The 27,040-nt window shown below is 42.3% G+C and overlaps 1 protein-coding gene across 5 annotated transcripts in view; it reads left to right on the top strand.

The window, feature by feature from the left end:
• PPP2R2B (protein phosphatase 2 regulatory subunit Bbeta) overlaps positions 1-27,040 on the top strand; it is a 208,051-nt gene that overhangs the window by 99,045 nt on the left and 81,966 nt on the right. The window contains exon 1 of one of the 5 annotated variants that reach the window (XM_069972095.1): positions 4,073-4,510. The exons of 3 other annotated variants lie outside the window; for them this stretch is intronic. In XM_069972095.1, the coding sequence (XP_069828196.1) occupies positions 4,441-4,510 (70 nt within the window). In that variant the 5' untranslated portion in view covers positions 4,073-4,440. Of the gene's footprint in view, positions 1-4,072; positions 4,511-24,165; positions 24,462-27,040 lie in introns of those variants that run through there. One more of the 5 variants, XM_069972111.1, reaches the window with a different exon arrangement.

The following is a 27,040-nucleotide window of genomic DNA, read 5'->3' as shown; positions in this document are numbered from 1 at the left end:
TACCCTGCCATGTACACATCAAAACTGTACATAGAAATAACATCTAAACACTGACTTGAGGGACTTGAAAACACATTCGAAGGGTGATGTCTTGCGATACTTTACATTAGCTAAAGGCTTAGACTGATTTTTATATTGCAAAAGTCATAGAATAAATTCTGATGTACTGGTGCTAAACAGTGATGTAAGAACCGAACCCATAGAACTTGGTGAGAACTTGAACTTCAGGTGACTTGTTGTGGCCTATCTGGCCACATGGCAGAAAGAAAAAGGAGAATAATTACATGACCTCTGTATAGCTCATAACTAGAGATGAGCGAACCGGGTTCGAGTCAATCCGAACCCGAACGTTCGGTATTTGATTAGCGGGGGCTGCTGAACTTGGATAAAGCTCTAAGGCTGTCTGGAAAAAATGGATACAGCCAATGACTATATCCATGTTTTCCACATAGCCTTAGGGCTTTATCCAACTTCAGCAGCCACCGCTAATCAAATGCCGAATGTTTGGGTTCGGATCGACTGGAGCATGCTCGAGGTTCGCTCATCTCTACTCATAACTTACTCATACTCACAACTGTTCTCCCAATCAGAAGGGTGATGATAGAGCCAGTATAAAAGCCTATGCACAGAGTCATATCATTTTAGAAATAGCAGGTCTATAGAAGAACTGTGATCAGTGAACAACAAAGGAGTGGGACCACACAAACACATGAGTTAAAGCAGCAAAGAGCATCTGTTCTGTCTGTGCACAATCGGGTAACTTTGAACTTGTATTGAAAGTCTTTTCAGGTGACACTTCAGGATGAGCTGTCCATTATTCATTTTGTATATGCCATTTTTTAGTCTATTTTTTTTTTTTTTTCCCCTCTGTAAGTTGTCTTTTAGCAGTCTTTCTCTGCACTTCATCATCTTCCTCCTCCCCCTCCAATAGACTTGTTGTGGCTGGTTCAGGGAGATGTAACCAGTACACAACAGTTTGTTGGTAAGTTGATTTTGCGAGTTGATAGCCATTTAGTATGGCAGAGAAGATACTGGATAACAAATAGGAAGATTTTTTTTTTTTCTGATAAAATAAACTTTGCAATATATCTTAAGACTGATCTATGAAAAGTTTACTGAAACAGTGCTGATTAAGTTAAATTTTTCCCTATAATACACAAATTGTGAAAGATCCGTGCACAAAGAAATTGGTCACTCTTTTCTGTTTCAAGTGTGCCATTTTGTCTTTGTTTTCTAGGCTCTCAATGCATTGCTACTTCCCTTTCCAAGGAAAACCTATTGCTACTCAAAAGGATTTTTTTGGACTGCTTAGAAAAAGCAATTGCTTCTTCCAATACCTCCATGTGCTAAATGCCAGCAGGCATCTGCCACCGAAAAGGTTCACCAAACCTTTTACCAAAACTAGGCAAATTGGTCAAACTGAAGTTTTGAAAAGTTTTGCCCATCTTTATGGCTATGTTCACACGCTGTACATTCCGCCTTTCATGTTTGTTAATTCTTGCTGTAAGCAGCGTTAAATATTGGCCGTTCATGGCTGGTCGTTTGTGTAGTGTGTGAACATGGCCTAGTACTGACTTTTCGCGCTACAACTTCTACGCGCAAAAAAGAAAAGCTGCATAACTAAGGAAGCTTAAATGATGTAAGAATGCTGAGGCCATGCAGACTAAAATCAGTAGTGTCTGTCATTTCACAGGTCCTCATATTACCCAGATTTAATTTAAGAAACCTTGCCAACATTTAGAGAGATACTGCCAGCGGGCCCATCCACTAGTTGGCTATATTAGATCCATGTTCTATATGTACACTCATTTTAGAGTACTGAAGAGCCTGCTAAGCTGCACCTTTTTATATAAATGTGTGTTCAGAATAGGCCAAACATACTCACTGGTTGACTACGTTTGACGATAGGCCCATTGAGTTTATTAAATCCGTTTGTTGCAGTATACCTTTTTTGACATATTGCTGATGTGTATACCCTGAACGATGGAGGTGGAGAATATTGCCATAATATATTGATCTTTGTGATAACCCAACATGTCCATAAAATTACAATAACCTACTCCAGAGAATACCTTTTTAAATGGGTATTCCAAAAAAAAAGTCTAGATCGGATATCAGAAAGTTTTAGAAATCAGGCCTTCCAGTACCTATCAGCTGCTGTATGCCCTTGGGGAATTTGTATATTATTTCCAGTCTGGCAAAGTGCTCTCTGATGCCACCTCTGTCTGTGTTAGGAACTGTCCAGAGAAGTAGCAAATCCCCCAGAGGTGGCAAGAGAGAGCACTATGAGACTAGAAAGAATACACCACTTCCTGCAGGACATCCAGCAGCTAATACCTACTGGAAGACTTGAGGTTTTTTTTTAATAGAAAAAATTCAAATCTGATTCCTGAAGGCTGTACAGATTTGTTGAGTATCCCTTTAAAGGGAAACCCTTTTTGTTCTCAGTGAAGTTTTTGTGCTATTAACAGTTTAACCCCTAAGCTAATAAGTCATTTTGTTGCACTGGGGGCAGGACTTCTACCTCCAGTGTACTGGCCCACCTCTCGTAACGAATATCCGAATATCAGGAGAACAGACTGGCCATGTGTGGATCGGTGCACTTGGGGGCATTAGTCCCATCCACAGTGCACCAAAATTTATTAGCATAAGGATTAAACTGCTGATAGCATGAAAAGATTCAAAGACTGAGATTTCTCCTCTTTTCAAATCCACTCCTGGCTATGGCTTCAATAATATGTCAGATAAATCTGACTGAGTAAACGCACCATAAGTCTGGCCTGATTACCGCTCCCCCCCCCCCCTCCCCAAACACCCCTTTTTTAAATTAGTTTTCACCCACCTGACTATTTAGGGGGAACGTGCACATTGAAAACAGGAATGGGGTAGCACCAAAAGTGTTGGAATCTGGGTATTTGTGGCCAAACTACTGTGGCCAAACTACTGACTACATGTTCTTTGTGTGGAACCATATGACTTGATAAAAAGGCTCAAGGGATCAGCCTCAACCTCTGTACCTTTCCCCTGCATAGCTCTCATAGTGAACATGCTTTATACTATGTGTGATGTGTATATGTAGTGACCCCTTATTGCATGGGTAGTGGTCTGCAGGGCTTCTCTAGTAGTTTGCAGACAGCTGCACTTATACCTGCTTTTAGTTTGAGCAGTAATGAACAATTGTCCTCCTTGACATGGATTTGTTCTACAATGTTCCATCTACAGATACAATGTTACACTGGTAACACTATGACAGGTTGTTATAGGTTTGGGGAGCCCTTGGTGACTGTATAGAGGCTCCTCTGGGTCTGTGCCCGGCCTGCTGAGGATGGTGGTGCTGGATGGTAGTGCTGGTGTATGTGCCTGGGCTGCTGAGGATGGCAGGGCTGGACCTTAGTGACTGTATAGGGGGCTCCTCTGGGTGTAGGTGCCCCCTGTGCCCAGGCTGCTGAGGATGGCAGTGCTGGACCTTAGTGACTGTATAGGGGGCTCCTCTGGGTGTAGGTGCCCCCTGTGCCCAGGCTGCTGAGGATGGCAGTGCTGGACCTTAGTGACTGTATAGGGGGCTCCTCTGGGTGTAGGTGCCCCCTGTGCCCAGGCTGCTGAGGATGGCAGTGCTGGACCTTAGTGACTGTATAGGAGGCTCCTCTGGGTGTAGGTGCCCCCTGTGCCCGGGCTGCTGAGGATGGCAGTGCTGGACCTTAGTGACTGTATAGGGGGCTCCTCTGGGTGTAGGTGCCCCCTGTGCCCAGGCTGCTGAGGATGGCAGTGCTGGACCTTAGTGACTGTATAGGGGGCTCCTCTGGGTGTAGGTGCCCCCTGTGCCCAGGCTGCTGAGGATGGCAGGGCAGTGCTGGATGTGGCAGCAGCCCCCACACTGCAGTAGTGCTGGGAGATGGGGGAGAGGAGCAGGCTGTGCTGACGCAGAGAACAAGCTGTAGAGGAGGAGCCTGAGCCCAATGCAGCATCTGACTGTATCCAGGCACCAGCATCTCCCCGGCTCAGCCAGGTACAGACCAAGGCACGATCGGGCACCGGGCATCTTCCGATCAGCTCACCCGCCGGGCACCGCTCACTAATTGTAGGAGGCAGCCGGCTGTCAGACGTGCAGACTCCGCAGCGACTCTCCTGCCCGCCGCACAGCCGCCACCCTCGGCGGATCCGCTGGCAGCTTCTCCCGGGCTCAGACCTGTGGCTGCGGGGTGCCGGGCGGCAGTGGGCGCGGTGACCTGTGGGAGCAGCATGTGCTAGAGGTGGCGCCCATCCCCTGGCATCACCCGCTCCTCTGCCCTCTATAGCGCATTCTGTCTCCGGAGAGCCGTATCGGGCTGTGGCATGGCGTGCCCGGGGCAGCTCCCTCACCGCTCCTGCTAGAGGCTGCTGGAAGCATCATGGATACTGCGCTTATTCTGTCTGTCGTCCAGAGAAGTAAACAGGCTGTAAATGGAGGAGGACATTGATACCCGCAAGATTAACAACAGTTTCCTGCGGGATCACAGCTATGCAACAGAAGGTGAGGGTGCCCTATGGGTGAGTGTGCTCTATGGGTGAGTGTGCGCTGTGGTTGTGTGTGCCATGATTGTGTGCTAGAGTTGGAGTGCGTGCTATGGTTGTGTGCCAGAGGGGGAGTGTTCACTATGGCCCTGTGTGCCGGAGTGTTAGTATGTACCAGGGCTGTGCATGGCATCCCATAGGATGAGTGTGCACTAGTGCTGTGCAATGCATTGGATAAGGTTTCCTGTTTGCTAGGGTTGTGCATCGTGTTCCAGGTGGTGAGTGTGCTTTAGGATTGTGCAGTCCTTTCCAGAAAGTCTGTGTACCCTGGGCCTGTGCAGCACATTCCTGTGCACTCTGCCCCTGCCTGGCAACCTAGTACAGTACTTGCTTCATTCTCCTCATACAGTCCCCAGAGCTCCTGGATACATCCCACCTTCTCTGGTCCCATATAGTTCTCCCTTATGACTATGGACATAAATCCGTGCTCTTCCCTGTAAGACATGCCTGTAGAAACTTGGCATTGCATAGCCTACAAAAATCTTTCAGGTTATAAAGGAGGCCCTGCAGATGTCTCACCTATACCTTTTAATAGGTACGACTCCTCCAGGGCCTACGGATGGTCTAGGGAGGGTCTACGGATGAACATGCCAATTCTTTGGGCGGAGGGCGCTTGAGACATCCTATTGAATCCATGGGACAAGCAGAACTTCAAGCGGAGTCCACAGTGCGATATTTGCTTGAAATTCTGCGCTGATTCCGTATTGTGAACATACCCTAGCGCTGAGCCCTTAGAATTATTAAGCCAATTCTACAATGATTTGTTATAACAAAATTGTGGATGTGCATTCTGTTGCTGATTTCACACATATATACTTGTGTGTATTTATATATAATTTATATATATTTATATTCATATTTTTTTAATATAATCTGCACCTTGTGAACTTGGCCCCATTTTATAGCAGCTTCCAATAGCCCTCTTGGTTCTCAGCCCATAATACACCATAGCCCTGCACCAGCAGTAACCCTGCAGCATTTATAGTGGGGGCAGCATGGAAGGCTGCCTGTCTTATGGGTCTTACTGTAGGAACTTGAAATATTTGCTTTGGGCAGACGGTGACAGCCATAAGAGGCTTTAATCGGCACATTCCCATTCATCTAGTAGGATTACCAGAACGTGTTTGGATGAGGGTTGAGCCACAGTTTTATAATTGACTGTATAACTACTCTTCAGTGTGGCTTCAGGTATTGCAGGCTTGTATTTGGCTTAGAGCTTTGACTGGTCATCCATTTATCTGTATAATAGAACTGGATAGTTTACTGCCACCATCTTTTATATAAGGTTCTTCACTATATCCTGCAGTCTTATAAATGCACACACAGGGTCAATCCTATTGAGACTAGTAATGACTTGCGTCTCGGGAATCATGAAGATTATATGTTTCATGATGGGTTACTGCTGACCGATAAGACATTAAAAAGAATGAGACCTAGTTGTGAAAGGTTTTTGGGTGGTGGTCTACAGAAGGTTCTCGGATCTCACATAGCTGATGACTTCATGTTAGACTTAAGGTTTGTGGGTGGTGTCTTGCGTCTGGTAATGGGCTTTGTTCATGGAGTGAGTACAGAAGTGGTTAATGGTAGGCAGCGATACTCACAAGTCAGGGAAAAGAGAGAACTATAGCGTTACTATGGGAAACCAGTAAGATTCTGTTTCACCAATGTAACATTTCCCAGCTAGGATACGTTCAGGATGCACTGGGTGACTAAGCCAGGTAGGTCTAGGTTATGCACTGGTACAGAAGCTTAAGAGGTTGTGGCATAAAAGAACACTTGAAGCTTCTTCATAAATACAGCAAAACCTAAAGTACTCAGCTGCTTCCACCCTAGTGAAGAGGATATTGACGGCTAATGGTGGCCCCCATCTCTGCTGACCCTTATGTAGGCTCCATGGAAATTGCATGTTCTCAGCTTCCAGGGAAGATCGGCTTACGGGAAGGGTCTGCTGGTGTTAATAAGCTAAAGCCATAATAGCGATGCATTATTGTAATGAATGCAGACGTTGTCCCTTTCATTAACCTTTGCCCTGAATTCTGTTCACTGGAGGAAATAATTTCTTTCTGGAGTCCCAGAAAATCCTTTCCAAGTCTGGGCATTTTACAGGGTGTGGTGAACAGATGGATGCCAGGGCAACCATCCACACACTATCTCTACTCCACCCCATAGTATTCAGAGGAACTCCCATTGTACTACTGAATATGGTGGATTTTCCATATTTTCCCCCTTTTTTTTTTTTTATATAGTTTTAGCAAATAAATAAAGTACAATGAGCATATAAATGCATTTACCACCATTGCAACATAGTCTATTGATAATGCATAGTGTAATCTATTTCCACTGGTACAATGAAAGGCTTGTGTGTAACATCAGGTGGTTGTCTTGCATGCTACTGCTCACTGTGTATATGGTCACCTGGCATTTTGCCAGATATTTTCTATAAATGATCTAACAAGGATGCTATATATACTTTTATATGAAAAATAAAGGTATAGCCAGAGAAGAGGGCCACATAGAGACTAATACATATTCCTAGTCTATGGTGGGTCTCCCTTATGTATGAAGTCTTCATATCAAGTGCATATGCCATTTCTTTATCATTCTAAGGGTGTGGTTATGGTGCAAGAGTACTCAAAGTGTTAATTTTTCTTGCTGGCACGGCCATGTATTTCTTAGCAGTGCTCGGCTGATGACTATAAATCTGGTAGCTTTATGCTCTCCTTAGAGGTTGAACAAGCCAGTAACCACTGCAACATGCCTTGACTATAGTGATGGGTGCCAGGGGAGCGGAGTGTGTTCTATACTTAGCCGTGGCATGTAGTGCAAGGAATGCTGCTGCTGCCTTCATCTGACTGGCATCCGTTTGTCTTGTCTGTGAGAGACAACAGTGTCTTGCTGATTTACTCATCAGTACAGTGTCTGCCTCTTACTCCTGTATAATCTAGTACTGCAGTCATTTCTAATATGGAGAAGGAGCAGCGAGCTGCTAATGGAAGCAGGCATTCTACATAAGCTGTAATTCATGACATTGACTTACATTGTATAGAATCAGCAAGAAGGTAACATTCTCTTCTCTGCTTTAATATATATATATATATATATATATATATATATATATATATATATATTATATATATTATTGTGAGTGTGTGTACATGTATATGAGGCAATCTCTTTGTGTAGAGAAGTCAGCAGGAAGCCACGTGTTGGCAAGATAAATCAGAATGATGCAAATTCACACCCATGCTGTTTGGACTGACACTTTGCTTTCTCTGTTTTACTATAGCTCATTAGTAAAGGGAAGGCCCCCACAGGATTCATGTAACATGTATGTGAATGGAACGGATCTGTTCCTCACCACAGTCAGCTGTAATTCAAATCTTATTTTACAATGGGACTTTATGGTGGGTGATAGTAGGGCACAGTGTAGTGGCATCTGTTGTCTTTACATTGGTTGTGTCATTGGCATTTCATTGTGGTGCCAATTGAACAGTTATTTCATTTTTGAAGTGGTCCTAGAGAGTATTTGCCTATATGACCTCAGTCAGTGTTAGTGACTTACTCAATCCAATTTTTTGGGGTTCAGTAAAAGGCATTATTCTACTATAAAGAAAACCTGCACTTTGTTATAACATATGGGGGGGGGGGGGCAAGAATTGATGACTATATAAAGCCCACAAATAATGGCTGAAAGAATACCAGGTCATACGTTTTCTAACTTGACATTGGGATTGCTGTGGTTCTGATACCAGATTCAGGTTTGGACTCTTTTGCTCTCTTCTGAAATTAATGCGCTTTCACAAAGTTACGCATTGTTTTCAGTCATTTTTCTCATTTGGTGTAGGCTAGTATGGCATCAGTGTATACTCTGTAAAAAGGGAAAAACCTTATAATGGGGCAACTGATGACACTTCAGTAAACTGTTGAAACATAACGGCAACATTTTTTTTTACTCCCGCGTGCCAGTACCTGTCAGGTTCCCTTCACAGCGTATAGGAAGACTTACCTTTCTGGAACCCTGAGAATATGGGTGATTAAAACCCTTAAGGATTTGTAAGAATTTCTTCACATGTTTTGGTTGTGTTGTGCTGCAAAAACCACAAAATGACTGCAGTGTGATTAAACTCTGAAGGCAACCACATTGGGACAGCTGAATTATTACTAAGGAAGAAGGGGTTGCTCTCTGAAGGACTGTGTGAGGAGTACAAGTGAGCCCCTGAGCATCTTCATGTTGCAAAGCTGTTTGGAAGGGGAAGGACCAGAGGTACTCATACATTGGCTTTCCTTCCTTAGTTCAGAGGTCAGTCACATGACAGCACCTATTGCTTTCAGCTTTACCATGACCTCGGGTTGCTGAAAATGCACTGGACTAAACAGACTGGCACTGTGCTGGGGGATAACACTGCTATAAAAGGCACGTGGTGGAAGAAAGGGTTACTGATGCAATGGCTCAAACACAGGGTTACACTAAGGCTGGGCGCACATATCGGGCAGTCAAGAATCCTCCTTTTACCGGAAACAGAAACTGCACAGAAACACAAACATTATCAGGCATCCTATGCTCCCTTCTTACTTTTTTTTTTCTTCTATTGACCTAATTTGTTGGAAATTTAAGAAATGGAAGAATGTTGCAAGATTGGTAGATTACATTTTGGAGGCAGCACTGTGGACATATAGCAATAGGGACTAAGGAATAGCTGTCCAGAATCTTATAGATGATCCCAGATAAGGGAAAAAGCCGTGATGATCAGGCACAGCCTGGATCCTCTGGAGAGGCTAACTGGTGCTTAGATTGCAGTTACACAGCTCAGGCCCTCTCCTGTGCTTAGCTATAGCTTCCTTTGTTCTGTCCTAAAAAAACAAAACAAAAACAACAAATAGCAAGAAAGTGGCCAAGACTTAAAAGCTGCTTTTTTTGTAGTGGTAATTTCTTAACTGACAAATTGTTTGAAACTTTATTGCCCATTTAAAATAGGTTGTGTTGCCTAGCTGAGTTTTTATGTTTCTGGCACAACCATTGTTGTGCTTTCATGTAACTTTTTTTTTTTTTTTTTTGTAAGAGTTTTTTATTCTGCCATTGACCAATGCATGTGGAAACTGCAATAGAAAAAGTACCCTTTTAGAGTTAAGTCTGCGGTGCCTTTGTTGAGCTGCAAGAATGTAGTTCTATGTACTAGAAGGAAGTGTAAGCGGTAAGATTACTGAAAGGACACTGTCATTGGTAAATCTCCTTTTTAATTTTCCCCAGACTGTAGCTTTGTATGAGTCTACTGGTTATTGCTCCAGAGAGCTGACACATTGGTGCAGTCAGCTTGTGTTATCACGCAGTGCTACATATAAACACAGCAGACTTTGTAGTTTCTCTATGGTCTCATGATGGGAGCGTCCATGTTATATGCCAGGCCTCTTGTATGCTTGTTTCTCTTTGCTGTGCAGAACTTTCTGTCCTTTGTGGGTTGGAAATGCCAGCTGTCGGAGTTCAACAACTTGTTGGCCTAGAGGCTTCTTTCCGGGAACATTCTAATATAATGCAAATTCTCCCATTGATCCAGAGTCCTTCATTTTGGCTACAATGGAATTTTCATTAATGAACATGCCCTGAATGGTCACTTTGGATGGGAACAATTCTCCATGGCCAGGAACTAATTACAGTTGCCTTTAGCTGACACTTATTAGAATACTAGATATGCTGCAGGATTTTGCTTGTGTATTTTCTGTACCCAAATGCTATAGACAGAAATCATCGATGTCTATAAAATCAGCTTGTCATGTGGAACAGTCTATTGTCACAAGCTCATGTAGATTGCTTTTCGGAGTATTACATAAACAGTGTGAAGCTTACCAGTCTATTTCTCAATAAATCCACCATGTTATACCAATTAATTACACTGCACCTTGTAATTGGGGTCAGAGCTTCTGTTCTACAATGCCTGCCTGCCACGGTTTGCTAAGTATCCTTTTCAATTGGCATGTGTCTACCACAAGAGTTAGCTAGGCCAAAGTATACCTATTAAACTCCAATAAAGGTTTTAAAACTGAAAATTTGCCCCTTGGAAAACAAAAGCAGTAACTTGAATAGTTGCCATGGACATCTAAAAATTGAGAGGTAAAATCTTATTTTATCAGAGCTCATTAACATGATGTGTTGCGATGGACAACAAAGTCATACCATTATACAGCTTAAAGGGGTTGACCAGGGAGCAGAAAACTCTAAAGCATTCTGCTCCCTGGCACTCGCTTTCTGTGATTCCACATCTTAAAGGGCCTCTCTTCCTGTCACTCATCCCCGTGGAGCGTGCTGATTGGTTCCCTTTTAAGCCCCATTACATGGACCGATCTGGAGGAGCAAGTGAGCGACGACCTGTCAGGTCAGCACTCGCTCCTCATTCCCCGCTCGCTGCCATCGCCATTACCCACGCTTATAGAGCGGGTAAGAGCGGGGAGCTTGGGAGGGGCTTTGAGGACGATCTTTAGGTTGTCTGGGGAGCCCATAGGAGATAGCAGTAGTCTCATATTGTGCTCCTATTGCACAGGGCGCCAGCCAGCAAACTGTCGCTATTCTAGTTTTGTTTTCTTTTGTTGTTTTTTTTCTGCATGTTGAGAGACAAGGATCAGCCAACTTTTAACAGGAACTATTACATCAAACGATTATCGGCCAAGCCCGGCAGGTAATCACTTGGTGTAATAGGGCCTTTTGAAGTAGTCTTTCTTAGGGTCCATTTACACAGAAAGATTATCTGCCAAAGCCAGAAACAGACTATAAACAGAGATAAGGTCATAAAGGAAAGACAGAGATTTCTCCTCTCTTCAAATCCTTTCCTGGCTTTTGGCTTTAAGTCTTTGGCAGATAATCTGTCAGATAATCTTTCTGTGTAAATGGACCCCTAGACATGGATGGGATTGGTGTGTATCCTGATCTGTGTGCGTTGTCTGATTATTGACCTAGTGCAGATATTGGACATAGCTGTGGGGGTGATTTCATAAGCAATAAGGATATTAGGGGCCTTGTCAGTCCCTAAATATAGGTTTCACACAGTATTTTAATACCCAGAAGTGGTTCCACAAAGGTGCAGTTATTCTATACTTGACACTAATTCTTATATAATTTTTGTTGGACTGTATTGACCTCATTTTATTCAATGTCCTTGCTAGTCTTCAGCTTCTGTGTTATTCTGACAGTGCTTTTGTATGTAAGCACTACGGATGGTCCGAACCTGCCGAGGTTCGGGTTCATACGAACCCGGACTCTCGGCAATGATTCCCGCTGTCTTAAACCTTCGTGCAGAGGGTGGATACAGCAGGAGGACCGCCTGGAAAACTGGGATACAGCCACAGCCATGGGCTGTATCCCAGTTTTCCAGGCGGTCTTCCCGCTGTATCCACCCTCTGCACGGAGGTTAAAGACAGCGGGAATCATTGCCGAGAGTCCGGGTTCGTACGAACCCGAACCTCTGCAGGTTCGGACCATCCCTAAATTAAGCACATTGGCCTTCATAAAACGTAAAAAAAAAAACTAATTTCTGGGGTTTTTTTTTATCAGTTAAGATGCCAGTAAAATGAGATTCTGTTAGGGAAAAGGGGGCTTTGTATCTCACTTTATACTGGTACATAGGACCTTGCCCCTGTACATTCCCATGCACTGGACTTGAGTTATGGTTCAGTGTGTGCAGAAATGCATGTAGGGATGGAAATTGTGGATAATGTAATATATCAAGGTCATGGGGAGAAACACTACTTATACATATTTGCAGATATGTTAACTAAGAAAAACACTTTTGTACATAGGTCACCAACCCTAAAAGAGAGACATTATATTTTAGGATACATTGTAATCTCCATCTGTGTATGAGTTAACATCTGACTGTTGTAAAATAGATTATAGTGACCAATACCCAACAAGCTGGAGAGTTAGACCCAACCAAAATGTAGGGAGTTGGCCATTGTTTTGTGAATCAATCTGCAATCTTAGTTGTGCCCTTAGTTTGGTAAATGTTCACAAGCAATATTTTTTGGAAGTATCTAGTTTTTTTTTAGTTTTTTTTTTTTTTTTGGGGGGGGGGATATTTGTTAATGCATTTATAAAAATACCAGTTTTTATACCAGGATTTGCTTTACTTGGCCAACCAACTTAGATTTAGCAGCTAATTCTGATTTTTACAAGGAGCAGATTCCTAAAATAAAATTACAGGTTGGCGGTAGATAAACATAATAAAGTAGACTTACTCAGCCTTATGCCTCCATTACCCACTCTTGCCTCTCTTGGACATCTGCTGGAAGTCCTTTTCGGCCAGCTTCTCTATACATCACGGCATTGGGTCCTACTGCTGGAATGTCCCAGCCCTGCTGATGGATTATCCACTCAGCCAGTCAGTGGCTGCAGTACTGTCCTGCCCCAATCACTGATTGGGTGAGTGGGCATTCCATCATCAGGGTACTTGATGTTGCAGCATGAGCTGCTGGACTGTCCTGTATCGTTCATATAGCGCTATTGGGGCACGAGGGTAGGCAAGTATAGTGTTTTTTTTTTTTTTTTTCTTTTTTGGGACTTCTCCTTTTAGACGGGAGTCCCTTCTTTTGTACACTGTGCTGGGAGGTCTGCGGGAGCGACAGAAAGTACATACAGGAGCAGGAATCCCTGCTCCTGTACACTGAGTGATGGCGCATACATTGTGTACCTCATCAGTCAGATAAGCATTACTGCTTACTTCCAGACAAGAAAACACCCTTGACACAACATTGAATGCAATGTACGGATTTTTTATTTATTTTTTTAATCGTAAATCAAAAACTTTGACAAACCTATTTGCTCATTGTTGTCTATGATCCATTAAACAGTGTATAGCAGTGCGCTTAGTAGGAAGTAAAAGAGACCGCAGGAAGTGTTAAGAGTTGGACTCCAACCTATCACGTGTTGTTCTATACTAAGGATAGGCCATCAATAAAGAGAAATCCTGGAAAACCCACTTAAAGTAGCTTTTGCCCTGTACATACAAATATAGGATCATGCTCGTAATGACATTATAGATATTTTAGGAATGTACCAAGTAATTTAGAGGGACAATCTTGAGAGAACCTTGCATGACATTGCAGAAACTACTAGGTACCATACTGAATCTATTTGTCAAGGCTTGAGCAATAGCTGTAAAGGAATTAATCCTGATTAGTCACATAACCTGATGCAAGTTTCTCTATATGTGTTTAGGACTTGAGAAAAATGAGAAATTTTGATAGCTGAACATGATGGCTCCCTGGTGAGAAAGGAATAGGAATGCATTAAAGACACAAGCACTTCGGGGAGGATAAACATAAAGAAGTAGCGGTTGGCTTTTAACTGTATTTTAATGAAGGTGTCTCATGCATATTGAGCAAGTGCGTGCAAGTTGGATTTATGCACGGTGATATTTTTAGCTCCATTGTGCGATCAAGTCATAATGTAATTGCTTTGATAATTGTAAACGATAATGGCTCTCGAGTAGCTGGACTTTCTAAAGAATAATCTACACTTGTTTCATTTTAATAACTGATGTAATAACCATTGCTTCCCTATAGTGAGCAACCTGATAGCCGTGAGTAGTAGGATTACGATTCCAGAGGAACAAAATAAATTAAATGACTGTGTCTTCATAGCAAAGTGACCCAACTTTTTTTTTTTTTTACCTTATCAGATATGTGCAGTACACATTTTTCAAGCAATTTTTTTTATTATTTCATTGTGACTAAAATAGTCAGTTTTAAGAATATACTACACTAACATCAGAACTTTTTTGGGGGAGGATTTATCATGCACCCCTGGCCTATGCACATTCGCCCCTTCTCCGTGGCGTATCCCCTGCTCGCCTGATGGATGGGTGGGTAGGGCACAACAAGGAGGGGAGGAGGCATGGCCTCCTCTAGCACCTGATTTATTAAGGTTTATGCCTGGAATCAGGCGTAAACTAGGCAAAAATCTACACCTGCTGTAGAACAGGTGTAAATTCTTGCGCAATGCCTGTGCAGGGCTGGCCGGCTGTACTAAGAGGCCTCTTGGTAAGTCCTGCCGGGGAAAAAGGGTGGAACTTTAAAGAGGATGTAACACCAGGTACATCCTCTTTAATGAGAACCGACAGATCGAACGGCGCAGTCACGGGGAACCCATTAGAATGAATGGAGCCACGTCATACAGGGGAGGGAATTCCCTCCCACTGGGGGCGGGCCGGCCTTCCTCCAGTGCTTGAGCACCGGCCGGTTCCGGTGCATAGAATGGCGCCGTGCACGGGCAACGGGCCGCGGGCTGAAAAACGGACAGCGGCACCGGCTTCCCTGTGACGGCACCGTTAGATCCGTCGGTTCAGATTAAAGAGGATGTACCTGGTGGTACATCCTCTAAGACTGGCGTCTTGATGAATGTATGCCTTTTGAGCTCTTGTGCAGACCTATGTGACTTCATGGTAACATCTGCAGAGAAAGTGTGTTCCTGCAGTCTTAAAGTAATCTGTCCCCTACTTCTTGCTAACCTGGGCTTGTGACTGATGCCACAGTCACCATTTACAATGGCCATTAGCCACATGGTTTTGCATATCTGGTATTACAGGGGAAGTTGTGTTGCTTCTGTTGGCATATGCAATAATGCATACAACATGGTTTCATCCACACCACACAGTGTGGAAATATGGCCTTACATTGTCTAACAAGGAGTTAGTCTTAACACAACTTAGGTGTTGACACCTCCAAACCTGTCAGCAGCACTCTACACTATTGGTGATGTGCACCAAAGGAAAGTTTGCACAGGAACACCTGTCTTTTGCCAGATTTCCTGCTCCTGTAGGTACAATACTGTTTTTTGAGTGGCAATGCATACTTTTTGCAGTGCTGTTTACTTCCTATATTTGCTGTAGAAGATTTGTGTGTGGCATGTAGGATATTTCACATGGGTCTTACTGTGTGGAATGTATCGATTTAACCTAGTACGTGCAGGAAGAGAAGCCCATATGCTATCCTAGTATATGGATATTTCGTATCTATTGGACTCTCTAGAGTTAATAAACTAATGACTGGTTAATAAAATATTACACATCAATAATTTTACCTTTACATTATCAGAAGGATCAGTTTAGTGGTGCTGTTTCTTTACTTATTCTTGGATGGCAGTGTGACCCCTATTGAGAGGTATGCAGATTTCAGGACCACGGACAGCAGCACATTGTTCTACATTTGGCTTTCTTCTCCAGTCTACATTATGATGATTCTTTGTTTTCTTCCACATGCAATGTTATATCCTACCAAATGTTCTGCTGTTCAGCCAGTGTTCTGCCATTATGTGTATTCTGATGGTGGGCACCGGGGACTGGGACATCACAGCAGACTGAGGCTAAGCTTATTCAGAGAACATTATGGTCTCTCTATGAAGTCTCACGTTGGTTTTCACAGCAGAATAAAAGGAAGTTATCAGAAAATGAAAGCACTAGGTCATTTTACTCTCCTCCCAACCAGCATAGCTGAATGTGATGCAAACCAGATCTTGTGTATGCTGATGCGACTAGTAAATCTCCATGTTACTCTTAGCTGCCTAATATATGATTGTATGAAAACAAAAATGGTAAAACTACTGGCACGTTTTGTTGTTCTAGGTTCCAAAAATGTATACATATTTAATAGTGTTCACTGATGCAGAGACAATGGGAGGATTGCTGTGTCCGGAACTGGTGGGCTATGTCATATAAATATTTCATTTGATGCTACTGTACAGTTCACAAATGTAGACTGCAATATTCGTCTGCTAGTCTAATGTGTCTGATTCCCAATCCTCAGGGCACAAACCTTTTGATTCATTCTGTGCAATTTCAGTTCAGTGCTGCCCCTGCCCTGCTTAGGAAAGCATGTAGGCTGCAGTTGTTTTTCCACACAATTGTGGAATGAAAATGAAGTGGAGTCAGTCTGTTGCCTAAGGCCACAGTGTAAGCGTTTCCTAAGCTATCTCAAGATGGTTAACTGCTGTGCCAATAAATTTTGCAGCTAGACTTTGCAATTGTTCTGCAGGAGAAAGAATCGTAAAAAGGATTATGGACCTTCTTAATCTGTCATTATTTTTCATCTGGAATCTGGTTAACTGTTTGTGTTTAACATAATGGGCTGATATACGAAAAAGGTAAAGGGACATTGTTGGGGTGTTGTCTGCAGTAGCTATACTATGAAATAGTGGTAAACAAAGGACTGTTCTAAAAAATTCCTTTTACAGGCTTAAAGGGGGTCACACAGGATTTAAAAATTGATGGCGTAGCCTTGGGATATGTCATCAAGATTATATTGGTAGGAGTCTGACTTGCCCCAGTCAGCTGTTTTTGAAGGGGATGCAGTGGTCCTGCAGGTGTTGTACCCTCTCTTTATTTTGCAGTGCTTGTACCTGCAATTGACATTACTATTTCTAGCTATGCTCTGTGACCCAGTTATTTGCACTGGGATAGAATAAATTTGACTTCAGAGATTTATCAAAAGTGAAGTGTTCCTGACACTACTTTTAAGGGATTCATTTTGATGCCTGGATTTAGAGCTTTTATAGAGTTTGAGCTCTACGGTTTGTCTTAAAGGAATATTCTGATCTAAAACCTTTTTATGATCTGCTTAGACTATTCCTTGAATGTCTGATTAATATGTTCATGGGGTGGGACAGGATCCATCAGCATTTTAGACATGGGTGTATATGGCGGAGGTGGGATTCTGTTGATATGCCATACATGTCTGAGATGGGACTCAATACTGATGGTGTTGGACTCTGTTGTGTTGGGTTACGTTTATTTAAAAAATTCTGAGTTTTGAAGAGGTTGTCAACAGATACCAATGATTAGAAATTTGGTTTATTTGGAGTGAACATATATTGGATGAATCACACTGTTACAGAAAGTCTTCATCAAATCTCCTGTGTAAATTAAAGTTTGTTCAGGCAAAATTAACTTTTGCCCTATGCATTAGAGATTGCAGGGGGTCCGACCTCCATATCAGGTCCCCGGCTTCTTTGTTATGAATACAGCCACGGGTATGGGGGCTCTGTTCATTCCTATGGAGCTGCCAGGAAGAGCCAAGAAAGTACTTTACGGCTTATTTGGCTCTTTTTGGTTGCTCCATAAAAATAAATAGAGCTGTGGTTTACATTCTGTTGGACCCCCCACAATGCCTTTTGTCCCCCATGTTTTGCTTGCCTCTTTAACCCTTAGGTTGCAAACACACAGGGCGGCTCCACGTCGGGGCAGCGCACTGATTGGCTGAGCAGGATGTCCAGTCGGGAACCTCTGAAGCAAGCTGGATCGCGGAGCAGGTAATGTATATGCTCCATCCGGTGGGTGTTACTGGGGAGGTCTCCCTACATACTGGCAGCAGGATGTCAATCCCACTGCGAGTATGTCTTCCCATTGCCTCTACAGGCCAGGGATCTGCAGCGGATCTCGCTGCGATTTCACAGCGAGAAATGCGCTGCTGACCCGCCCTGTGTGTTTGCAGCCTTAAGCTATGTTCGAACAAGGGTTTTTTGAGGTTAAAAACTTCCTTTTTTAATACTCATGGCAGTTAGTAATGATCATTACCATGATTTTAATGGCCCCTCATCCACCACCACCACCACCACCACATACTATGGGTAATTTTATGCTTGTGCTGCAGTGTGTGTGTGTGTGTGTGTGTGTGTGTGCCTTTTGCATCGTTCTAGTTGACAGAATTGGCATTAATTGATGTAGTCACAAAGCAGAGCTATGAAATGGTTTTCTGACACCAGGAGCAGCCAATTTTCATCTCTAGTACACTGTGCGTGTCATTGCAGCATCACAACAATGTATCTGATTTATTGTCTCTGCCTTCTATTTGGTGGTTGGAGTACTCCTTTTTGTCTGATATTAAAGGACACCTTTGGGTAGTTGCAGGGAAAAATCCTTCTAGGCTACCTTCAGACACAAGTTTTTAATGGCTTTTTTTTGTCTTAAAGTGTCAATGATGTGTCAATATCACGCCGGCAGCGGGGAAAATCTTTGAATTGCTGTAGCACTGTAGTGAAAGAACCTTTGATTTGACATGTCCTTGGTTGCCTGAAATCTGTCAAAAGTTTTGATCAGTCAGATTTTTAGTGTTCAGATCCCCAGCAATCTTTAGATATAACTGGGAGTAGCACACGGCTCAGAGCTCCCCTCCCTGGCTTCCTGTGATCTACAGTATCTCACTTGACACTACTTATAATGGAGTGAGTCTTGTATAGCAGGACGGAGAATGAAGGAAACGAGGAGAGAAACGCTCAGCCACACGCTTCTCCCAGCTATTTCCAAACATCTGTGGGAGTCGTAATATGCAGACCCAGACCGATTAAAACCTTTGACAAGACATTACTGCAAATTTTTATTCTTTTAATGTCAGCACTTTCATGTTGCCTGAACCATGTGTCATTAGGGCACAACTGCTGGCCGTAAATGATAGAACTCTTGTGTTTGAGTATAGGGAAGAGATTTATCAATCAAGGTTGGTTGGTCGGTCAGGGGGAAGCCAACAGGGACCACCCCAATGACTTATACATTAAAGAGAAATTGTCAGTTTCATGCTACATTTTGCTATTTGCTAACATTGACCTTGCAGTTTATGCTGCAAAACATGAAGAGCATTGACAGGCTTTCCTCTAAGCCAGTTCACATGTCTTTACTTCATGTATACATTTTTTTTTTTTCAAACAGAAATTTCCAGGTCAGCCAGTGGGTGTGGACATTTCCTGCATGATTAGTGGCAAATGGGCACTACAGAGTAATGTTGCGTGTTTTTGTTTTTTTTTTTTTTTTTCCTTCTGCTTCCATCTGCTTTTACAAACTGAAATTTTGGAATAGTTGAGTCAACCTCATTTTGAGTCCACCATTTGCTTCACTTTAAAAGAAAAAAAGCGAAAAAAAAAGTCTCAAGGCAGTTTCACAGGGAGAATGTTTAATACATGAAAGTAAAATATTGATTGCTATTTTTGCTCATATTGTTCCTGTAGTGAGGGCTTTTCCCATTAGACCTGTCTTGGCACTGTACATATATTAAGAAACTCATTTTTGCATTCTGTTGCCTTAAGGATTTTTAAAGATTAATAAAAATTCATAGGATGCCGGCTTTAAAGGGGTAGTCCACCAAAAATTTTTTTCTTTCATATCAACTGCTACCATGAAGTGCCAGAGATTTGTAATTTACTTCTATTAAAAAATCTCAAGCCTTCCAGTACTTATCAGCTGCTGTATGCCCAACAGGAAGTTGTATTATTTCCAGTCTGGAGAGCAGGAGAGGTTTTCTATGGGGATTTGCTCCTGCTTTGGACAGTTCCTGACATGGACAGAGGAGGCAACAGAGAGCACTGGGTCAGACAGGAAAGAAAACACCACTTCCTGCTGGACACACAGCAGCTAATAAGTACTGGAAGACTTAAGATTTTTTAATAGAAGTGAATTACAAATCTCTGGCACTTTATGGCACCAGTTGATTTGAAAGAAATTTTTTTTGGGTGGACTACCCCTTTAAATTACTCCACAGGACGGCCTTTCCAATTTCCCTAGCATTGCCCAGGAGATGTGAAATGCACCAAACAGCATTTTCCCATATTTTTTCTAAATACTTAACGTGCTAACTGAACAGTCCCTTGTCCATCCTCAAAGTAAGGTTTACCTATGTAATATATTTTTGAAGAATACAATGAACAGACATGGCTATGAATTGTGTAAAGCTTGGCGCTGGATAAGGTAACATGCTTTGGTGATTTATACGAAGTATAGTTTAAAAAGAATCTATCAGCTGTATACAATGGTGGGATTGAAGAAAGGGGAGAAAGAGGATTGAATCATTTGGCAAGTGCCATCTTTATATCATGATTTCCTTCTGTTCACCAAAAGTAGAGAACATGATGATTTCCCCCTTATTTAACCACATGGTTTAAGAGCTCCCTGTACTGTGGGGGAGGGGCATGGCCTGCACAGAGGGGTCTACAGCACTGTACTCTAAGGGCCCTATTCCACCGGACGATTATCGTTTGCATAATCGTTAACTATTAACGATCTCAAACGACCGCTATTGCGAAAGACCTGAAAACGTTCAGTTATTTCCATGGAACGAGAATCGTTACTTATGATCGTAGTTGCGATCATTTTTTCTTCGCTATTTATTCGCTATTGCGTTTGTATCTATTGCGAACGACCGAACGATGTCTTATTCAATGCGAACGATTTGCGAACGTGCAACGATAAAAATAGGTCCAGGTCTTATAAAGCGATCAACGATTTCTCGTTTGGTCGTTAATCATTAACTGCATTTTAACTGAACGATTATCGTTTAGATTCAAACGATTTAACGATAATCTGAACGATAATCGTCCGGTGGAATAGGGCCCTAACCCAGGAAGTCTCCCTCATCTTCCAAAAAATAGCAGATCCGCTCCAGGCTGGGGCTTACATTAGGGGACAGGACTGTGGAGGTAATCTTTTCATAGCTGTAACCCCTTTCTCCCTGGACAGTGAGTGCTGCTATACTGTGCCCACATATGCCCTGCTCATTCCTTCATACTCCTTGTAGTCTCAGTCAACCTTGTGTCCCCTTCCTCTCCATTCCTGCTATAATGCGCCTGCATTCACTCAGCTATACATACTGCTGCTATAATGTGCCTGCACTTACACTCAGCCACTCACACTACTGTATAGAGAAGTCTGTCTCTGTCCTCCTGCACAGCTCTGATTCTCACTTCGACTGGTCCATGCTGAACACACATCCCTTCCCCATTGCTGTCATGTGACCGCACAGACCTCTGACAGCAGCCCTGCTTCTCTATTCTAGTCTGTTGTACTACACTACTGCATTGTGGGGATCTACAGTTCCATCCTGTATATACAAACTGCAGCTGTTTTTTCAGGTTTATGAACTTACTATACATTATACTCCACATGCTGATTGCTATACTGTGCAGTAACTTATTATGACATATTCAGCTGTTTCTCATTGTTTTATCTGTTCTACATGTTCAGAATGAAAAATAATTATTTTTGGGGTGTGGAACCAATTGTCTGCAAATCAGTGATTACTTATGGGAAAATTTGGTTTGGTTTAAGAGTGATTTGGATTACAAGCACGGTCCCGGAATAGGTTGTGCTCCTAATCCAAGGCACCACTGTAATTTTATTGTGATCTTCTTTAAGGCCCAGTTCACACTGAGTAAACACTGCGTAATTCCGCAGTGGACCCCCGCTGTGCTCAGTGTGCTGCTGTAAGTGAATAAGAGGGCACATGCTCGTCTGCACCCTCTCCTCTTCGCTCAAAGAAGTAACATGTTACTACTTTAAGCGGAGAGAAAGCGGACGAGCGTGCGCCCTCTCATTCACTTACAGCAGCACACTGAGCACGGTGGGAATTACGCAGTGTTTACTCAGTATGAAAGGGGGCTAATAGTGTAATACATACTATATGCAGGTACCTAACTGAAAAATCCAACAAAAGTCTAAAAACCGTTTGATATGGTATGAATTATGACAGATAAAATATATAGGAAATAACACACCCTAGAGAATAATAAAATCTGAGCTCACGGACACAGCATGTTAGTACAGTAGCATGAACATTTTAAAGCTGAGGGCATCATAATAAACGATGATGCCAGGAGTTCCGAAGTCCATTTTGTAGCACGTAGTCTGCATATAGGCACTTCGTATAGAACGTGTGAATACCCCCTCTGTGTATGCAGTCAGGCTTTGAAGTCTGCTCTGCTTGATGCCTCTTCTCCCCAGGTGCTGGGGAGAAGAGAGATCCAGTTCTGGGGAACTGGGAGAAGTTTCCCAGGAGTGGATCCATCTTTTCCAGCAGACTTTAAAGCTTGCAGCCTGACTGGCAGAATGCAGATAGAAACAAAGCAATTCACTTCGTTCCCACTGTAGATTTGCTCATCTCTAGTGGCCACAACCACTCCCTCATTTTTTTCCCAACAGCCATGTGGGGATGCTGGGATTATTTGGCTGCGCTTAGAAACGTAACTTTCTATTTTTAGAAATGTTACGTTTATGCAGAACATCAAAGTCTAGAGCCTTTTCAGCGGTCATAGTGCAGTTGTCAGTGAATGATGGTCAGAGCCTGACCTTAAAGGGGTGAAGCGGGGTTTAGAAAGCAAAAATAAATACATTACCTACCTTTTTTTTTGTTTTTTTTCTCTTAAAAACATCCCATTAGACAGCTCTTTAAATGGGGATTTCACACTTGATGCTTTGAACCAGTTTAATTCCGTTTTTGATTTTATATAGCTGTATGTAGGTTAAAAGGTAAAATCTCCGTCCCTTTACTATCTCTATTTCTTTCTAAATCAAATATCTGAAACTTCTCCAGAGTCTTCACTTAGCATACAATATTTTCCCCACAGATTTGCATGTGATAATTGTGGTGGTTGGAAAACGGGTAACAGTTATATTGAGACCGTTATTCTTGAAATAGGAAGACCACTTTTTTAAAAACCTTTCTCAAGTTTAAGTGAGTTCCATAAGTTTAAATGAAAAAAAAAAAATGACCAAAATGAAACTACTTAAATGTTATATATTTTTGCTCATAGAAAACACAAATGTATTAACCCAGAAAGGTTTACCTTGTACAGTGCTTACCCAGATGTTGAATGGTATGCACCTGATCATAGCATCTGGTCTCCCGGCTGCTCTTGGGATGATGCATCAACTTTATGTAATGCAGTGAACCTGACAATGCATCCCTAAGTGATATGTGTATTTACTTACATCTGGAAGCAGATCTTGTAGTCACAGGACACTGTTAGAGAGGATTCTTTGCAGGTGTGAATTGTAACATTTGTCTGTCATTAAAATCTATAGAGTATATATTATTATTAATAAACTTTCTGTTGAAAAATTGACTCCTAAGGGTGCCTTCACACCTACTGACTCGCAGCGTTAATAACTAATTATTACATACACGCAGTGGTCTGAACGACCGCTGCGTGTATGTAAATCTGCCGGCCGCTTAACCCCTTCTGATGCCGCCCGCCTCCTGCTCCAGCTCTGTATACATTACCTGTCCTCGCTCCACCGGGTCCCGGCGTCCTGCTCTCCCGCCCGGCCAATCAGTGGCTGCGGCTGGGCAACACACTGATTGGCCGGGCGCAAGATATGCCGGGACCCCGTGCAGCGAGGAGGTATGTATAGAGAGCGGAGCGGGAGGTGGCCGGCCGGCATCAGAAGGGGTATATTAAATCAGTTCAGCTGAGAGATCTGGGTGACGACCAATGGCAAGTGATTACCCACCATATAACTGATATTGTAGGTGTAAAGCTGTAAGACTACATAATGGGACAGGATTTTTTTTCCGCATACCCGTTGAATGACAACCATTCTTGGCCCTGACCCAGCTTTTAAAAAAAAAATCGAACAAATGTTATAATAACTTGACATAAGAGCCCTGTTCTTCTGAAGCCATATACTGAACGACAGTGGGCAAAAGCTGTTTTTACTTCCAGAAATCTGCTGTCAATAGGTATAACCAAGTATTTACTCTGTCCGCTATAAATGGAGCAATCGGTGTGCCAACTGTCCTTTATGGGCAGCGGTTATTTTGCCAAGCCAACTGTCCCTTGAATAGTCTTCCAACTGTTCCAATATGTCTCTAAGCAATGTGTCCTCAAAACCTCCTTGAAGACCACATCTGAACAATGGGGAGATAACTAAGGAGTAATTTTGCTGTGCCTATAATCATCTCTTAAACAGCTTGAAGAGCAAGATATTAAATAGATGAAAGCTTTACTGATCTGTGTGACCAGCAGCTAAGCCAGACAGAGGTTCGGATCTTTGACAGTATTGGTCTGAGCTTCTTGATGTCATATCTACTGAACAGGCAGTAGCTTCAGAGTCCTAGCAGGGAATCAATGAAGAGGACCCTTGAACTCTTATTACTCCAAACAAAATCTGGTATAATTTGCTCGTAGAAACCAATCGCAGCTCGGGTTTTATCTCCGATTAAAAATGGGCACATAGGCCCAACCTGTATCAAACATGCTTCTTCAGCCAATTTTTTCACATAGGACAATTTTTTGGGCAATATTTTAGCAAAAACCTGCAGCCAAAAAATGGCTGTTTGCAATTGGAATGTTTTTTTGGGCCATTTACATCCCAAAATATGGCAGTGTTTTCAGACCCACTTTGACTTTGGTATTGTGTTTTCAAACAGTCCTGTTGGATTTAATAGAATTACAGTGGAAAAATTGCTCCCCCCCCCCCCCCTCCAAAAAAAAAAAAAAGTAATTTACCAGCAATCAATGTAATAACCATAAAGTTGGCTCATGTTCTGTCTTTGTTACATAGGTGGCATCACACCTAATAAGAGGCTTATGATAAGCAAATTATGGAGTGAAGCCGGTAGCAAATATAAATTCTGGAGCGGGAATACTTCCTCTTTTGATATTCTTTTAGAAGGTTTAGACAAAGCAAGTGGTTTAATACTGATTAGACTGTGATGTTAGAATACATTTAATCTAGTAGGGTAATAGGAGAAGTGGCGGTATAGCAATGTATTTGTTTTTTTTTTTTTTTTGGTTTTATTTACCTGATATAGTTTATAGGCTTTTCTTTATTTGATGTTGCCTTTTCATCTTACACCAATGTAAACCATGGTAATTAATGCAGAGCTTCCAAACTTCTAAAGGCCCCATGATATAGATGTAATGTGTCTGAAGCTAGAAAGCAGTTTTGAGTGGCAGAGATTGGGAGCTATTGCAGTAGTGGAGAATTGGGGCGGGTAAATATGGTTTCTCTTTTAGCTTCACTTGATGACTGTGTGCGACTATTCTAATGTGGGTTGGTGTTTATTTTGTTTCAGTATACAGTTGTGATTTATGGAAAAGTCGCACTTTTCATAGTAAATGTCGCAAACCTATTCACCTGATATTGACCAGATGTAGACCTGAACCTGTTTTTGCGCCTTTTTAAAAAGTCACAAATTAGTTGCAAATTTTTGGGGTGGATACTAGAGATGAGTGAACCTAAAGCATGCTCGAGTCGATCCGAACCCGAACTTTCGGCATTTGATAAGCAGTGGCTGCTGAACTTGGATAAAGCCCTAAGACTATGTGGAAAACATGGACATAGTCATTGGCTGTATCCATGTTTTCCAGACAACCTTAAAGCTTTATACAAGTTCAGCAGCCCCCGCTAATCAAATGCCGAAAGTTTGGGTTCGGATGGACTGGAACCTGAACCCGGTTCGCTCATCTCTAGTGAATACTCATAACAGGCTGATCTAAAAATATTTATCAAATACTAGTTCATAAATAGAGCATAGCCCAAAAAATGGATGAAAAATCCAATTATTTACCCAAAAATACTCCCCATAGTTTTTTTTTTTTTCACTAGTGTTGTACTTATTTACATTTTTCGCTCCTTCACTTTTTCCTCTGCTGTATGTAATATAAATAGTTTGGCAAAATACATTTAAATTGGCCTATAAGAGCCTAAGCCTATGCGCTATAATCTATACATATCCCTGTTTTTGCTTATACCTCATTACCTTAGTTTCTTTTTTTTTTTTTTTTATTGCCTTTTCTATGGAGAGGTGGCAATATTTAATATGTGCCAAGTAAAGTGTGAAAGGGCATATGAAGCCTTTTATTTGCATCTTTCTTTTCCTTACCTAATTACTGAATGGCTTCTACCCTTCAGAGTGCACTGCACCCCTTATTCCTGAACAGCTTTCATTACAGCTATATTTTCTGCTTCACAATTTTTATGTTTGCAAAGTAATAACGGGAGATGAAACTTAGTACTTGAATATTCTGTAAATGGAGATTAATGGCACATGCCAGTGCAGAAATTACTGGCTGATTGGGAGGTAATGTAAGACTGGCACCCTGACATTGGCAACTTTTAATGTGCCTAATTCACAGTATTCATCAAAAAGTAGTTCCGGAACCACCTTTTTTTTGTGCAGCATTAATTGTTCTGAGACCATTGTCTTTGTACAGTCACCTTAACTGCCAACTAGTTAGGTACAGTTAGATGTTCCTTGGTCAATGTACACAGACTTGGTCTTCAGTATAATCTTCAGTGGACATCACTCTTAAACACAATTATATGTCAGCCCAACCTGACATTGAAATCTTGTGTGTTGTCTACAGTGCTCTCCTCTAGGTACTGTATGTGACAAGGCATGCATAGACCTTACAGGTGTTCCTGTGGGGCACTAGGCTACCAGCATGGATCACCATTGAATCTATGTATATACAGTAGGACAGGGGCTCCATGTACCCTTAGCATATTCTTAGTAAATTCTCTCTGCTGGGTGCTCTGTGCCTGACCTCTTTCCTATGCACCACATTAAGCCAGAACAGGGTTATACAGCCAGGTATGTGCAGGCTTTTTGTAATGATTCTCTGCATCTTCATTATGATTATACTTTGAAGAAATAAAGATTAGGTCCAGCACATGTGTTCCATGAAGTGGGTATTTTAACCTGGATACGTAGACAGGGTTGCGACGTCTGGTAAAAATGCCGT

The sequence above is a fragment of the Dendropsophus ebraccatus genome, chromosome 1, assembly GCF_027789765.1.
Source record: "Dendropsophus ebraccatus isolate aDenEbr1 chromosome 1, aDenEbr1.pat, whole genome shotgun sequence".
Lineage (NCBI taxonomy): Eukaryota > Metazoa > Chordata > Amphibia > Anura > Hylidae > Dendropsophus > Dendropsophus ebraccatus.
This window is presented reverse-complemented; position numbering and strand designations above follow the sequence as displayed.